Source organism: Motacilla alba, chromosome 17 (genome assembly GCF_015832195.1).
Source record: "Motacilla alba alba isolate MOTALB_02 chromosome 17, Motacilla_alba_V1.0_pri, whole genome shotgun sequence".
Taxonomy (NCBI): domain Eukaryota; kingdom Metazoa; phylum Chordata; class Aves; order Passeriformes; family Motacillidae; genus Motacilla; species Motacilla alba.
In genome coordinates, this window is record NC_052032.1 from 9,172,463 (window position 1) to 9,189,342 (window position 16,880).

General features: G+C 61.5%; 2 protein-coding genes across 2 annotated transcripts; one reads left to right on the forward strand and one right to left on the reverse strand.

Moving 5' to 3' along the window:
- The first annotated feature begins 328 nt into the window (after positions 1–328).
- CUTA (cutA divalent cation tolerance homolog) lies at positions 329–8,810 on the forward strand. Its single transcript, XM_038156587.1, has 6 exons — positions 329–479; positions 2,988–3,136; positions 5,809–5,868; positions 6,994–7,039; positions 7,275–7,324; positions 7,773–8,810. Exons 1-6 carry the CDS (start codon positions 399–401, stop codon positions 7,873–7,875), a joined length of 489 nt encoding a protein of 162 aa, XP_038012515.1. The 5' UTR covers positions 329–398; the 3' UTR covers positions 7,876–8,810.
- PHF19 (PHD finger protein 19) lies at positions 8,644–16,630 on the reverse strand. Its single transcript, XM_038156586.1, has 15 exons — positions 15,806–16,630; positions 14,455–14,649; positions 14,105–14,186; positions 13,908–14,003; positions 13,714–13,814; positions 13,464–13,612; positions 13,127–13,222; positions 12,824–12,892; positions 12,396–12,516; positions 11,931–11,998; positions 11,652–11,822; positions 11,484–11,565; positions 11,182–11,267; positions 10,984–11,079; positions 8,644–10,698 (listed from the first exon to the last, which is right to left on the reverse strand). The coding sequence occupies exons 2-15, from the start codon at positions 14,638–14,640 to the stop codon at positions 10,347–10,349; spliced, it is 1,755 nt and encodes a 584-aa protein (XP_038012514.1). The 5' UTR covers positions 14,641–14,649; positions 15,806–16,630; the 3' UTR covers positions 8,644–10,346.
- Positions 16,631–16,880: the final 250 nt, after the last annotated feature.

The following is a 16,880-nucleotide window of genomic DNA, read 5'->3' on the forward strand; positions in this document are numbered from 1 at the left end:
GTGACAAATGGGGTCAGCACGTCTCAGAGCACCGGGGACGGCGCTGGGGGGGCTCCAGGGCTGGAACTGGAGGGACAGCCTGGAAACCCCAGCAGACGCTGCTGCGGGCACTTGGCGCCAGCTCGGGTGCGTGACCCGAATTTTGGGGTGCCAAGCCCCGATATTTGTCCCCCCTGCCCGGCAGGTCCCGCAGGTGCGGAGGCTGGGGGGGCAGGAGGGGACACCGCGCTGTCCTGCCCCGCAGCCCCGCCCCAGCCGGGGAGGAAGGAGAGGAGGAGGAGGAGGAGGAGGAGGAGGAGGAGGAGGAGGAGGAGGAGGAGGAGGAGGAGGAGGAGTCAGTGCCGCCGCTCCGGGCAGCGCTCCGGGCTCGGGCACAGCAGGTGGAGGGGCCGCCGGGCATGGAGGGGCTGAGCCAGCGCTGCCCGCTGCCCCCCGCCGCCCAGGGCTGCCCCCGGCCCGGCCGCGGCACCGTGCTGCTGGTGAGTGCGGCGGGGATGGACGGACACCGGGATGGACAGACACCGGGATGGACACCGGGATGGACAGACACGGGGATGGACACGGGGATGGACACCGGGATGGACACTGGGATGGACATGGGGATGGACACTGGGATGGACGGACACGGGGATGGACACTGGGATGGACATCGGGATGGACACCGGGATGGACACTGGGATGGATGGACACAGGGATGGACACCGGGATGGACAGACAGGGGGATGGACAGACACAGGGATGGACACCGGGATGGACGGACACGGGGATGGACACTGGGATGGACACAGGGATGGACACCGGGATGGACACAGGGATGGATGGACACGGGGATGGACACAGGGATGGACGGACACGGGAATGGATGAACACAGGGAATGGACAAACACGGGGATGGACAGACACGGGGATGGACACGGGAATGGATGGACACGGGGATGGGATGGTCAAGGAGCTGGGATGGACACAGGGATGGACACAGGGATGGGATGGACACAGGGATGGGATGGAGATGCAGGACATGGGACACTCCCTGGGGAGCACAACAGACACCACCTCACCCCAGCAGCCATGGACACATCTGTCTGTGCCTCTGTTAGCAAACCCGTCCCCAAAACCCTCGTGCAGGAGGGGTGGGCTCCCTGCGTCTGCTGGGAGAAAAGCAAATTTTCACCTTTTTTTACAGCAGCATCGCCACACGTTGTGCTCAGGTGGTGTTGCTCAGTTGGGGTTTTCTAACAGGATCTCATCAAAACCAGGCAAAAAGTCCTAGCAGGGTGATTCTAAACCTAAAGCTGTTTATAGATCACCAAAGCCAGGAGAAGTGTTGCAGAAATCTGTCTCTCTGCACTGAATTGGCATTTTGCTGCTCCGTGCTTCTCAGTGAAGTTCTTAAATCCTCACAGGGGGGTTTTCAGTTTTGTTCACTTCAGTATTTTGGCAAGCACGAGTTTAATTGGTTTATCAGGCAGGAATCCTGATGTTTCACTCCTTTTTTTGCACCATCCCTTAGCAAATATAATTATTCTGGAAAAAAAAAAGGGGGAAGAAATCTTCCTTTTCATAAAAAAGGGGGGAAACACCAGAAAAAAACCAAGGTAGTGTTCATGTTTGTACTAATATTCAATCACAAATGATCCTGGGGATTTCCTCCTTGCATGCACATACATCTCACAAGAAGATTAATGATCCTCAGGCTGAACAGGTTGGATGTTTGGTTTTTTTCCCTGAGCAAGGAGCACAATTACATTTTAATCTGGGAAAATAGGTACACCAGCACATCTCTGTTGGGCTTGTAACTCTCCGAGTAGCTTCTGGGATTTGTTGTATAATATTTGTTAAATGGCTTAGTGGGAAAAAAAAGGAGCACAGGAGGAGCTCTAAAAATTATGATGAGAAGTCTTGTGGTAACAAAGAATATTTCTTTAAATGGATTGGGAAAGAGGAGACGAGCAGTACAGCACATCAGTCATTTTCCAAATGGAAAGGAGCTCCTGGCTTTGGGGTGACAAGAGAGATTTTTAATTCAATTTAGAAAAAAAAAAAAAAGAAAATAAAAGAAAAGAGAGAGATTTCTACATTAGTGCTGTAATGGCAGGTTTGTCAGAGGACAAAGGAGGGTGGAAATAAGGAGGGGAAAGGAATATATTCTTAGCATTTTTTAAATCACTGCAGCTGATTCAGGGCCAGATGCTGTTTGTGTCCAAAACAAAACAAAAGACAAAGGGAGGGCGCAGCAGGGCAGAGCAGCACCGTCCAGAGCTGGGCTGTGTACACTGAGGTTTCCGTGCCCCACAGGCTCCTGACTCACTGTGCTTCCAGCACAGATAGCTCAGATGGGATGAATGTAAAGCCTGCCTTGAAGTGAGGCTGGAGCGTGCTCTGGCTGGGCTGCACAGAGCTGTGGCAGGGCAGGACGGGCATTCCCCAGCTCCTGGCACCAAACCTGTTTCCCATGGACAAACCCTGCTCTTCCCCTGCCCGCATCCCCAGGGAGCAGAGGGTGCTGTGCCCCTCATTCCCCAGAGGGATGGGCACAGCTCACCCCTGGCCCACGCTGGAGGGTGGCTGCAGGTGTGTCCTGAGCAGGAGAGAAGTGCTGCTGTGGGAACCATTCCCTTCTTGCTGGTTTTTGCTCTAGAAACCAAGACATTCCATGTCTTACCTCCTTGTCCTTCTGCAGAAAGCCGGTCCTGGCTGCTGTGGTTGGGTGGTGGTGTCTGGAACCCCATTACTCTGGGGGTGGCCTCCCACAGTCGAGTCCTGGGCTGGTACAGCCTCAAAAGCTCCCCTCTCCTGCCCTGAGCACGAGACCGGCTCTCCTGGAGGGGAATGCATCCCCCTAGGAGCAGATTCTCACCTTAATTCCATTTAACTGGCTCTGCACTGCTGCGAGAAGCCTGGAAGCGTCCCTCGAGGCACAGACAATGTAAATGCTGTTCCCCACGGGCCGTCCTTCACCTCCCACCACCCCTGGTGTTCTCTCCGAGGTGCTGACGCTGCTGGTGCTCGTGTCCCCCCTGCTCCGGGGCCTGGCTGTGCAGCTGCACTCGGCTGTCACGGGCAGCTACGTGCCAGGGACACACTCCATCGCCTTCGTCACCTGCCTCAACGAGCACATCGCCAGGGACATCGCCAGGTACGGCCCTGCCTGCCCTCTCCGGGGGCTGCAAGGCTGGAGGAAAGCTGAATGTCCCCTTGTCCCTCTGGCCCGTGCGGTTCTGGCACAGTGCCCACAGGAGCTGGGGCTGCCCCATCCCTGCAGTGTTCGAGGCCAGGTTGGACACTGGGGCTTGGAAGGTGTCCCTGCCATGGCAGGGCGTGCAGTGACAAGGTTTAAGGTGCCTCCCGAGCCAAACCCTTCTGGGATTCTGTGACACCCCAGCAATGCTCCTTTTTCATTGCCTCTGTGTCACAAGCCCTTGCCAAGGGCTGCTCTGTCCCGAGGAAAGCTGACATTTGCCTCTGGAGTCAATGCCATGGTTACAGCCAGCAATTCTCAATGCATTCCACTGCCTTGCATTTTCAAGACCCATTTTCATGACCCTGAACTTCTGGGTTCTTGAGTGGATTGAGCTCCAACCTGATGTTCTCTGATCTGCCACAGCCTTTATTCCTCTCCAGAACAGCACAGACAACAAAATGCCAGGAGGGATATTTACAGAGAGAGACAAAGCACGGTGCTGTGACAGGAAAATAAAGGAAAAAGGGTCACAACAAACACTTCTGAGGTGCCACTCTGCTCACCAGGCAAACTTCAGGGAGTGAGGGCTTCCCCCCCATCTTTTCCTTCTTCTGTTTTAATATATGAGACACTTGGGGTGACATTTTGCATGCAGAGTTCTTTTCACACATCTGTCAGTCCCCGACTCAATGGATGGTCTGTTCAAAGAACTGCACCCGTGTTGACTGGGGCAGTGTTTATGATGGACCATGAAGTTTCCTGCAACACCTCCTGCGCTGTTTTCCTGCTGCCAAAACCCCTCCATCCCCAGCAAAGGGCTCCCAGGCATGCTCAGGAACTGACAGGCTACTGAAAGGGAGTTTGTGTCACCTTAAATACTGCAACTGTATTAAGAAATTCAAATAGAATTATGCCTGCCTGCTCGATGTCTCCTTAAAAAAAAAAAAAAAAGGAGCAACTGTGGCTGGTGAAAAGAGCCTCAGTTCCTGAAAATGCCTCGTCTTAACAGCTTTGCAAATGCTTTCCACTCTTTGTTCCTCATCTTGCAGGGAAGGGAGAGGAGATAAATCACTCCCCCGTGCTGAGATACGTGTACTTTGGTTGTGGTTTTACTGGTGGAGTAATTATTCCTTTGTTCTGGAGCTGGGAGCAATGAGCCCTGGTTGCAGGGATGACACAGGGCTCTTACACTCCCCCACTCCCTTTCCTGTGTTTATTCTTCCTTTGCACTGCTCAGTGGAGCCCTCACTCAGACGGATCAGTCTGCGAGGAAATTTTCCACTGGTTTAAGGAAAAGAGGTTCAAGGTTTGGGGAAGCAGAAGAGCTGCAGGTAGAATTCAGCATCTCAAGACCTTCTTGGCTGTCCTGGGAGGAGCTGACCCCCTTGGCTGAGTGATGTGGCTGCTGCACCTCACCCAACTTGCCCAGCACTCCACCAGCGCCCACTGCTGCCTTGGATTTGTGTTTATCATTTCCTTTGCTTTTCTGCTTGTTAATATTTAATCTGCCTCACTTCAGGGCAAAGAAACACGCGGTTAAGTACCCGACCCAAAGCTATCATATATTATGCAGACATTTTCCACAGATCACATTCAGCTTCTTGCAATGTTCTCTGTTCCCCTGGTGGCCTCTTGCTGGGACAAAGTTCAGGATCCCGGGATCTCAATTTACTGGGACAGAGCACCAAAACCAAAAGGCTCCTGTGCTAAAGGAACTGCAAGCTGCAGGCAGCAAATCCAAATTGATTTGTGCCATGTGTGACGTGACACAGCAGGGGTGGCTCTGCTCGTGCTGCTGCACTTTGTTGGTCTGAAGATGAACTCAAGATGCTCCACGAGCGTTGAATGCCTGGAGCTGCCTGCACATGGAGGGAGCAAACAGCCCTGAGCCTCCTGGGGTGCCTTTCCTCTCAGCCACGGTCCCCCCAAGCCAGTGCTAAAGCAAACCCAAGGTGGGGTCACTGCTGCCCTGCCTGGAGGGACAGCTGCCAGCTCTGTGCCAAGGGCCACACACTGCTCTGCTCACCAGACACAACGTTTGCCCCCCTTCTTCTACAAATCCTCCCCGAGACGGGGTCAGTGCTCTGTCACCTCTGAAGTGTCACTTCTCCCGAGCAGCTCTGCGATAACAAACCAGCCCTCAACTCTCAGAGGCAGCCCGAGGGAGGGAATCTATCTGCCCTTCAGATTTCTGGGATAGTCTGGGTTGAAAAACCTTGATGTTTTTAGTCTAACAAGACGCACATTTAGGCTGCTCTGGGAGGAGGGGGCACAGCTGGACAGTGGCAGACAAACCCCTTGCTGTCCATCCCAGGCTGGGCTTTTGTGGTCCCACATTTCAGTCCCTGTCCTGGTGACACCACAGCCAGAGGGGCACGGGGCTGGCACCGGGCAGGAGCAAGCCCCAAACTCCCTCCTCAGCACAGGGAGGGCCCGGAGCCCTGCTCTGAAGTATCTCCAGCCAAAGTTCACCTCTGCCTCTGTTTTCTCAGGGTAATAAGTAACCCAAAATTCAGCGTCTCCAATGTCAAAGCTGCTGCTGCCAATCCCGGGCAGCACAAGGGAGTGTCCCCAAGGCTGGGGGTGAGCTCTGAGCTGGCACCGACTGCCCCTCCTGTGTCCCCCAGGGCCATCATGGATAAGAGGCTGGCTGCCGGCGTGAACATCCTGCCCAAGAGCTCGGCCCTGTGAGTAGCGCTGGATATTCCCCGAGGGAGGAGCAAACCTGGGCTCTGCGGGAGGGAGGGAAGGAGGGGATGGACACGGGCCTCGGCTCCAGAAGGCTGCTGGGTGTGTTTGTTGTTGCAGATGGTGGGGATGAGCGTCACTGTGCTCAGAGCTTATAGAGGAGGGCAGATGCTCCCCCTGCCCGTGGGGCTCATTCATTTATTGGCTACTTGGCTACACAGACATCCAGCAATTTAGGGTTTATGGTCCTGAGGACGGGGTGCCTGTTATTAGAGACTCCAAAAAACAGCCAAATAGGGACCAGGAAAGGCTTTTGCAAAATTGAGCAGCTTTTCCAGGCAGGAAGAACAGCAGGTTTGACCTTGGAACAGGCCCAGCCCTGCTCTGCAGGTGTCCTCAGCTGTCCATGCAAAGGGGCTGCACTTGTTGGAGGAGTTCAAGAGCAAAGCCCCAAATCAGTTTTTCCTCATAGAAACACCCTGGCAGAAGTGAGGAGCAGATCCCACCCCAGCTTCCCTCGGGAGGGGATCCCACAGTGCACCCCCTATCCCACCTGGGGGCAAACCCAGGAACGCCCTTCTTCCCCTCATCCATCCCATCCTACAAACCCAAAGAGGCAGAGCAGAGCTGCTCCAGCTGGATCCTGCTCCGTGCCCTGCCCCGAGACACCGCGACGCCTCCGAGCCCTCCCGGAGCAGGAGCCCTGCCGGCAGATGAGATCAGGACAGCTCCTGGCAGCGGAAATGTTTGGAAAGGTCACATCTGACTCATGAGGAGCGCAGCTCCTCTCCTGCAGGGAAAGAGAGGAGGAAAGCTCAGCCTGCCAGCCACGCTCCCTGCAGGCACTGTCCCCCAGGCGCCGCTCAGAGCCACCACCCCAGGACACCCCCAGCAGATCTGCCTTGCCAGGCCCCCTGGGCAAATCCTCTGGAGGAGGCTCCTGGCCATAAAGCTGGGGTGCTCACTCGTGCGCTGGGCAGTTTTTGGGGCCAGAAATGCTTCTTGAGCCGCTTTGTAAGGAAATGGCCACGTGCAAAAAAGCACCGAGCAGGGAAAGTAACCCGAGGGTTGGTACGGCTGCAGCAGAGCTGGGGTTGCTGATGCTGCTTTTCTTTGGAATTCAGGTATTTCTGGAAAGGGGAACTGGAAGAATCCACTGAAATACTGCTGGTAATTGATCATTCCCTGCATCACGAAAATCCCCGTAGCAAATGGCCCCAGCTGGAAGGGGCTGCAGGGGGGTTTGGGGAGGGTGGCTGGGTTTGGGACCATCCCCGGGAGGAGCCCTGGGACAGCTCCTGTCACCCCCTGGCCATGCTGGGTGGGGGCAGTGGAACTGCCCACCAGGATCCCTCCATGCCTTCACATCTCCCTCGGCGTTGTTCTGGTTTTTTCCTCTCCACAGCTGGTGAAAACAAGGACGTCCAAAATAGGGGAATTGTCCAACTACGTCAGGTGAGGCTCTGGCTCCACGGGAGCGCTGGGTGTCCCGTCCAAGGTAGGCTGTCCCCTCCTGCTCCAGCTTTGGGGGTTCCTTGAGCCCTATCCCAGCCAGGGGAGGGGGGTTAAGTGCTCCTGCTGTATCTTACAAGCCAGAAAAACCCAGAGACGGCACCAGCAAAAAGGAAAAGGTGGCAGAAATATCAACTGCTGGGCTTCCCCCAGCCCTCCGTGCTGGATTCCAGCAGGGGTTCTCCTCCTCACACGGGTCATTCCCTGACAGGATTTCCTGCAGCTCCAGAGCGGGGGGCGCTCTCAGCTTGGGGCCAGGCCCCCGGCAGCCTGCGGTAAAGCCCCAACTCGAAGCAGAATTCCCACGTGGCAGAAAGGAGCCGCGGGCGCTTTGAAGTGCGGGAGGGCTGGAGCTGACTGCGCTCCTCCTCCGCGCCTGTTTCCACTTTAGATCCATCCATCCCTTTGAAATCCCCGAAATCATCAGCCTGCCGATTGAGCAAGGAAACCCTGGGTACCTCCGATGGATGGAGGAGAACGTCCCGCGGGACTGAGAGGCTCGAAGCTTTTACCTCCTGGGCTTTGCTGGGACACGGGAGCTTGGGACGGGGACAGCTCCGCTCCTCAGCCTGCCCCGGGAGCCCTGGGCACCCCGGAGCGGGCACGGGCTGGGCTGGGAAGGGCCGCCTGCCCCCAGAGCCGTGCCCGAGGACAGGCGGAGATGTCCCTGTCAGGACACTCGGGGCTGCCCCGGGCTGTCAGCAGCGAACTGCAGCCGGGAGCCGTGGCCTGGCAGCCCCTGCGGTGCCGTGTGTCCCCACAGGCAGCCCTGAGCCCCGCTGCCAGCGTCCCCCGGGGATGTGGCCGTGCCCCCGGCTCCCCTGGCGGCTCAGCCCTGCGGAGCCCGGGGAGGCAGCAAACCCCAGGAACCCCAGCAGGATTGAGCTCTCCCTGTCACAGAGAGCTGGGGTGAGCTAGGGAACAGCCACGGCCGGTTACGGGAGCCCCGGTGCCAGCAGGACCACGGCGCTGCCCTGGCACTGTGTCCCTACCCCCGCCTGAGCTGTGCTTTCTGCCTGGGCCAAGCTGAGCTTTGTAAAAGGATCCTCACGCTAATGGTTCCTGGGACACAGCTTAGGGGACATATTCGGGTTATTTATGTGACTGGAAAGGCAATAAACAGGAGTTTCTTACCTGGGCAGGCTCTCGTGGTCACAGCTGGGCAGGAGGAAAGGCTTGCACAGCTCACCTGGCACAGGTGTCCCGTGCTGGGCACTGGGCATCCCAACCCAATAATCCTCACACCACAAAATAACAGTGACTTTGAAAAAAACCCCACTTTTTAATTGTACATCAGACATATTAATTACAACTTGGGTGTAACAAGAGGTGCTCACAAGCAGCAACCTGAACTCAGAAATCAGAAGGTGCACAGAGTTGTTATAATCTCTATTACAGCGAATGCAAAATATACTCTGCAACAAAAATACTTTTAAAGGCTCCACATTCAATTCTCTGCAAGAAGCCAGGAGAGGAGGAGGGGGAACACAGAGGGAGCAGAGAGGAGCCAGGGCCAGACCCTGTGGGTGCTCCCACGGGCACATCCCACGGGCATAACCCTGCTCAGCCCTGGCACAGCTCTCAGCAGACCCTTGGAAGGGCTCCATAGGCACTAGGAAAGGGAAATCTTTGAAGTGATCCTTCAGGGACAAAGCTAAGGCAGGACAGGCAGTTCTCCAGTTCTCCAGTTCTCCTGCCAGGGATGGGGGCACCTGGCAGCCCCTCTCCCAAAAGGACAGGGACACTGTGCTGTGGATGAGCCGAGATCCCACAAGCGCAGGCAGGACAGGACAGGACCCCACAGCCCAGCGTGGGCCACCCTCCATCCCCTGGGACAGCCACAGTGGGACGGGGGAGAGGCGAGGAGGACATTAAACCATCTCTCTGTCTCTCTAAAGGATAAAAATCGAACACATCTCTCTGATACTGGGATCTTTCTTTAAAAGCCAGCTGCTCTGCTCCTGCCCAGGCTGGCAGCATTGCTTTGTTAGAGGAGGGGCTGCTCCTTCTCTCCTGCAGGCAAATCAAGCCCGGTGCTCACAGACATCAGCGCAGCCAGGAGGTCACAGGGGTGGCCACAGGGACCCCAGTACAGCCCCTGCCCCCATTGTCCTACTCAGCCTTTTTTTTTTTTTTGGTTTGTCTGCTGGTTTGGCACATTTGGGTGAAGATTCCTGTAGAAACAAAAGGCCTTGGGCTCCAGTCTGTGCAGTCCCCACGGTGGTTTTAAGGCAAAGGAGGATTTTTTGGACGATCTCTTCCAAGATCATGATTGTCAGAACAGGGAAATGAAGCCGGTGCAGCCCCACACACAGTCCAGGTTGTGGGGTGAGAGCACATCTGCCCCATGGCTGCGACAGCCACGCGTGGGCTGCTTTGGGGGCATTTTCCTCTCACACAAAGCAAACCACATTCCTTTCATGAATGGATTCAGGACGAGGTGGAAAACCCCGAGAGCTGTCCCCCAGTTTCCCGAGGGCACGGGGATGAGCTGGGAGAGCCCAGGGGTGAGGAGGGGTTGGTGTTTGGGCAGCAGGAGCTCCTGGAGGCTGCTCAGTCAGGCTGGGACAGCGGGATGAGGCAGGCTGTGCCCGGCACGGGTCCCTGTGTGTGAGCGGGGTGTGGGGTGCCCCCAGGCAGCTGCTCTAGCTGTGCCAGGGGGACCCTTCTGGAAGGGCCGGAGCCCCTCGCTGCTCTGAGCACCACCGGGCTCCATCAGGAGGGCACGGCCGGGCCACGCTCTGCATAAACACAGCCAAGGAACTAAAAATCGTTGACATTAAAAAAAATAGAGTGTCGGGGCTTCAGGTTTCATTCCTGGGCAGCCCTGCCTGCCTGGGCGCTGCCTCCCCCCGCCGAGATGGCCGGGAGGAGGGACCAGCGGCTCTCCTGTGCCTCACGGGCTTCCCCAGCAGCCCGATCTCCTCTGCTCCGGCTCCGGGAGAGGTTTCGGGGCTGGCGGGGCTCAGTAGGGGGTCGTGCCTTCCCACTCCACCAGGTACTGCACCTTCCCCTCCAGCGTCACCCGCCGCGCCAGCACCTGGTACTTCTCCCCGCACACCAGCCGGCCCGCGGCCCCGAAGTAGCTGCTGATGGAGGACTTGAGGTGGGACAGCGAGGAGTCGTCCTCGCTGATGCTCTCGAAGGTGTGGCTGTCGATGCCGTCGTCGGGGCGCTCGGGGCCGGCCGCTGCCTCGCTGCCCTCGGGGGTGGTGGCGGCCGGGCGCCCGCCCAGCTCGCCCCCTCCTCTCCTCTTGGCCCCCGAGGCGTAGGCTGGCACTGCCAGCTTGCGCTTGCGGCTGCCCACGGTCCTGCGGCTGCCGAGGAGGGCACGGGGCAGGAGTGAGGGCAGCGCCCAAAGTGTGCCCCCCCCCCCCCCGGGCTGGCTTCTGGGGGGAGCACGCCGGGAATTTGGGGGAGCCCAGCCGGTGGATCCGATCCTGCACCCCCAGGAAATGCCACTCTGGGACCTCCATCCCGTTTTGGGGCACAGGGAGGAAAAACTCCCCAGGGTGGGACATGAAGAGCAGGGACACAAGCCCTCACCCCCTGGCCATGCCACCAGGACCCCTCCAGAAGGGGGCAAGGGGCACGGTCCCCACCTGGACTCGTAGGAGAGGCTCGTGGAGGCCGAGCCTGAGGTGCTGGTGGCATCTGTGGAGTCCACGTCCGACAGGAAAGTCTGTCCTGAGCTGGCACTGTGGATAGGGTGGGATGGGACAGGCTGGGATGCGGCACCGCCCCCAACCCGGCACAAGCAGCACCCCTGCCCCCCACAGCCCTGCTCCGGCTGCGCGGACCTTTTCAGGCTCTGGATCTCATCCAGCGTGAAGTCGAAGATGCTGGCCAGGTGGTGGTTGGTGCTCCAGGCCGAGGTGAAGTCGCTCTGTCACAAAAACAAGCTCACTCCTCACTGCCTGGCACGGGGCCACCGCTGGCACCCTCTGCCCTCCCAATCCCCGCTGCCCTGGGAGTGGGCTGGGCATGCGACACTGCCCAAGGTGAGGGACAGGAGCTCTCCCTGCCCCGGGAGCGTGGAAAACCTGCGGGCAGGGCTGGGCAGAGCCCCGCGGCCGCAGAGAGGAGGGGGCGAAGGACTCACGCTGGGAATGGCATCCTCCAGCAGGAACTTGGCCCTCTTGCGCCGCGCTCGCTTCTGCTGCTGGAGCTGCCGCGGCAGGAGGCTGCGAACAGGGCGTGAGGGGGGCGCGGGCAGGGGCGGGGGGCTGGGGCTGCCGCGGGGATGGCCGGGCCAGCGGGGCCGCCTCACCTGTCCTTATGGGCGTATTTGCTTTTGCCCCGCTTCTTCAGCTCGCAGGAGCCGCTCTCGCCCTCGCCGGGGGCTTTCTCCGGCAGCACCTTGCTGGGGGGGTTCGGGGGGACGCGGATCCGCAGGCGGAAGATGCATTTCTTCTTCTTGATCTCCTTCCCGCACAGAAACCTGGGCAGAGGGGAGGGAGCAGCCCTCAGCAGCTGGCAGCATCCCGCATCCCGCATCCCGCATCCCGCATCCCGCATCCCCCCCGCGGCACCCCCGGGCGGCGCTCACCGGCTCTTGTAGCTGTTGAGGGCGTTCAGGAGGTGCGGGCCGCGCTCCGAGATCGGGGTGCCCGTGAGCTGCGGGACAGGAGCAGGCAGGGCTCAGTGCCGCCCTGCTTGTGCAAAACCCAACAGGCGGGGGAAGCCGAACGCCGGCTTTCGGCTCCTGCCCGAGGCCGGGGAGGGAAGGAGGGCAGGAGGGAGCCAAGGCCCGGCCAGAGCCACCCCCGCTCGCTGGGAGCCGCCCCGTCCCGCCCCGGGGACAGGTTTCCTGATGGGAATGCTTCTCCCCGCTCCAGCTCCCGCTGGGAAAGGGGTCAGGTCTGACGCTCCGGCGAGGAAAATCCCAGCGCAGAGGAAGGGGATTATTAAACTCCTCTGGAGCAGGAGCTGCCGTGCTGAGCGCTGCACAGGCTGGGGTGACGTTTCTCACTCCCGTGGCCGCTCTCCAGCCCAACCCAAGGTGGGTTTGTACCTTCCCGAGCTGCAGAGGGTCCCAGTGGTGGTTCACAAAGGCCAAGATCTCCTCGAAGTCAAAGTATTTCTTCTTGCTCTGCACACCCAGGTTGTAGAGGGCGAGATGGACGATGTCCACCCTGCAGCAGAGAGGGGCACAGGATCAGCAGCCCCGGCAGGATGGTGCCACCACCATGCCCTGTTCTGCCAGTGCCACTACAGCTCCCAGGTCCTCCCAAACCCACCACTGGAACCTCCCCACACTTCACCGGGGAAGCAGCCCGGCCCAGAGGTGTATCCCAGCGGATGCCACAGCCAGGACAGCATCCCTTGAGCTTTGGGGAGAGCTGGGACACTGCCTGCAGCTGAGCACTAACAGGGATCAGCCAGCCCGGCGTCCCAGAGCCACCTGGGCGCCTCCCAAAGGAGGCAGAGCCCGTTTCTCACCATCTCAGGGGCAGGCGCTTGATGTACTCTGGTCCCTGGTTGCACACAGAGCAGAAAAACACATAGAACCTGGAAAAGACCAGGGACAGTCTGGTCAGGGACAGTGCTGGGAGAGGGGATCATCCCACAGCCAGGCAGGGCCCAGGCGTGGGACAGTGGGACAGTGACAATGGTGACAGCAAGGCCAGGAGGAGTGGGGCTCTGTGGGACAGGGCCAGTGTCACACGGGTCAGGGACACAGAGCTGGGATGTGCCCATGGGTCCCCCTGGGCGCCACCTCAGCCAAGGCCAGCAGGGCTGTACCTGTCTCCAAACATCATGGGGTCGCTGAGGCACTGCGTGCAGGCTTCGTGGAACCACTGCCGGCAGCGGTGGCACTGCAGCATCTTCAGGTACCACCTGGGCAGGGACAGAACGGTGACAGTGAGGGCAGCGTGTGGCAGCCACTGCGCCAGTCCCCTCCCAGACCCCAGCCGGGGGGAGGAAGCGTGTCCCTAAGCCGTGTTCCTGCGCAAACCGAGAGGGAGCAGAGCTGCTGGCCCCAGGGTAGTGCCCTGCAAGCCTGGGATCAAACACCCCCGCCCTGATCCCGTCTTCCTTTCCCCCACAGGGCCGGCGGTGACACGCGGGCTGCCCTTACTCTCCGGGGCCCCCGCAGTAGCAGTAGCACTGCTGCTGGTTGGTGCGGTGCGGGGAGTCCCACTCCAGCAGCTCGGGGTTGTAGGACAGCACCATCTTCACGGCTTGCAGCGTCCTGGCAATGGCTCCTTTCTTCAGGGCACCCCCTTTCTGTGGGAGAGACGGGCCCGGGGTCAGCGCGGCCGCCCTGGGAGCCCGTCCTGCCCCGCCGTGCCGGGGACGGGGGCGCGGAGCCGGGAGCTGCCTCTCACCCGCACGGCCAGGGCGAAAATGCAGCGGCGGCAGAACCACGGCGTCCCCAGCGGGCCCTCGCCGCCGCTCGCCACCGGGATGTGGCACTGCTGGTGGTAACCTGCGGGAGAGCCCGGCCTCAGCGCCGCGGGGCCGGCCCCAGCCTCGCCCGGGGCGGGCACGGCGCGGCCCGGGGGGGGACAGCCACACTCACCCAGCCCGCACTTCCCGCAGATGAGGATTTCGTTCCTGGGGCCCGACTTCTTCCCCAGGCAGATGCTGCACTTGGGCTCCTCCCCCGGGACACCGGCTGCGGGAGCGGGGTGACAGAGGTGGCACAGCCACGTCCCCGTGCTGCTGGGAGGGGTCCCACAACAGGCAGCGGGAAAGGGGGGCCGGGGCAACACTCACCATGCTGGATGTCCTTCCAGAGCACCCAGTACTTGGAGTTATCCTCAAACGTGACGAGGCAGCTCTGCTTGGAGCCGCTCACCTGCCAGAGGAGAGCAGGAGGAAGAGTTGTGGGTCAGCTCCCGTTCCCAGCACTTCCCTGCTTTCCTTGGTGCCTGATCCTGTCTCTCGGGGCTGCGGGCGCTCAGGTTTGGGGCGTGACACCCCGGGGCAGGATGCCAACCCGACAAAGACACGCTGCAGCCCAGGCCAGCACCCCCTGAGCCACGAACGGCACCGGGAACGGCACCGGCTCCGCTGGCACCGGCACCACTCCGGCTTCTCCCGTTCCCCGGGGGTGCCCACGTTACCCTCTTGATCTTGCCGAGGTAGTAGAGCCCGTCTGTCCAGCGGCACAGCACGTACTGCCCCTCGCTCAGCCGGACCATCAGCTCCCGGCAGCCGCCGCCCCTCCGCGCCGAGCCCGCTGCCGGCTGGGCACGGCCGGCGGCCGCGTACACATCCCGGATCAGCGGGTCCAGCTGCGTGCCCTCCATCCGCACAGCCTGCAGGGGACACACGCGCTGTCACCGGCCCTCTCGGCACGGCACGGCACGGCACCGGCCGGGCGCAGCATCCCCGAGCGGTCTGCCCTGGAGCACCGAGGCTGGGGCGGCTCAGCCCCACCAGCAGGGCTCAGGACACTGCAAAGCAGGGCCGGTGACACGGTTCCTTTCCACGAAATCCAGGGAACGGCCAAAATCTTTGCTACCGGTGAACAAGAGGGGTTTAACCCCCGACAGGCTCCCACAGCACCGGGACACGCCGCAGCTCCGCGTGGTTCCGTTTTGGGACGGGGCACATAAGGAATAAAAGCTTTCCATGTCCTGTGATTTGAAAATCACGATCTCCGCGCAGTTTTGCGGGCTCCCAAACCACCGGGGCTGCTGCAGGAGCGGGGATGTGCCAGCACCACCCACAGCGAGCGAACCCAGGCGGCCAAATGTCACCGCCACGAGGTTTGGGGTGCAGGAGGCACAGAAACCACCCACAGCACAGCTGCGATCCCGAAGGACGCCGAAACGACTCGAAAGGGACTTTTCTCCCCTTGGCGCTCCCGTCACGGCCACACATGTGGCCTCGTGGCACCACGCGTGTCGCGGCGCCGCGGACCGCGACACGAGCCCCCTCTGCCCGGCCCTGCCATCCATGAGGACTCTCCCGCTCCCCGAGAGCCCCGGGATGGGCAGAGCGATCCCGCTCCCGGCAGAGCCCGGCGCTCGCGAGCCGCGACCCGTCCCGGCAGCGGCACCCGCCGGGTCCCCGCGTGGGAGCGCCCCCGGGGCTCCCGCAGACCGCCGCGCTTCCCTCCGCCCCCGCCGCTCCCTTCCCGGGGCTCCCGCCGCTCCGCGCCCCCCGCCGCCGTCCCCCCCGGCCCCGCGGACACGTGCGGCAGCGCCCACGCCGCTCCCGTGCCGGGCGGCGGGACCGCGCGGAGCGGGAGCGCCCGGCCGGGTCCCCCGCGCCCCGGTGGCACCTGCCGGGGGTGGCCGCGGGCAGCCCCGAGCGGCGGCCGCGGCCCCGCCGCCATTGGCTCATTCAAAGGCGGCCGCGGCGCCGTCCGCCCGCCCGCCCGGTGCCCGCCCCGTGCCCGTCCCGCCCGGTGCCCGCCCGGTGCCCGTCCCGCCCGGCGCCCGTGCGCGGAGCCGGCGCCGCCCTTACCGCGGTGCCCCCGGGCGCTCAGCGGGCGCTCGGGGCGCGGGCCCGGGGGGCTGCGGGGCGCGGCGGGGGCCGGGCGCGGGGCGCCATCTTCCCGCGCTTCCCCCGCGCTCCCGCCGGCATTGACGTCCCGGTTATGCAATTAGCGGGGCCGCCCCCGCCGCCTCCCACGGGTCCGGTCCCACCGCAGCGCAGCGCATCCCCGCGGCACCCACCGGCACCGCACGGGCCGCACCGGCACGGCGTCCAGCGGCACCGACCGGCCGGAACCGCGCGGACCGAACCGGACCGGACCGGCACCGACGCACCGGCGTGACACGGACCGGCAGCGACCGACCGGCATGGACTGGCATCGATAGGAACCGAGCGGACCGGGCCGGCGGGGCGCATCCCGGCCCGGTGCTCCGGAGAGCGCAGGCGGCGTCCCCGGGGCAGGACGGGGCACCCGGGGTCGGGCACGCACCCACCGCCCGTGGAGAGGCACCGTCACCCTCTGCCACGCGCGGGACGTCCCCGCCTGTCCCCCCGAGCCGTGGCTGCAGCCAGGAAAGGGCTTCCCCCGGTGCCCCGGGGTGGGGGGCGGGCAGGGGGTGGGATGCGGGCAGTGCCTGCGCAGCACTGTCCCGAGAGGGAACGACCTGTGCTCGCCGGGATTCCTGGAAGCGGGAGCAGCCTTTCAGCCTTTCTCTGAATCTCACAGAGCAAAATCAATCGCTGTAAAAATGCTTCGGCCGGTGCCAAGAAGAAATCTGTAGGATTTGGTGTTTGTTGGAAAGCGCTCCTGGAAAAGCAATGTGTTCCAGGCTGCTCGGGCCGTAGGAGAGCTGATTCCCAGCGCCGGGGCTGGGAGCAGAGTCCGTGCGGCTTTCCCTGTCCGTGAGGGACGCTGGGGCTCAGACGTGTCACAAAGCTCGAGCTGCGAGCGAGCAGAGCCAGGGGAGAGCGGCACGGCACGGGCTGAGCCTCCCTTCCAGCACCCGGCACTCGGGAATCATTGATTTAATCAAACTTCTCCCATAAAACTTTGGTGTCACAGCGCTGCACCTGCGGAGGGGACGGGAAAGGCGATTCCCTGAGC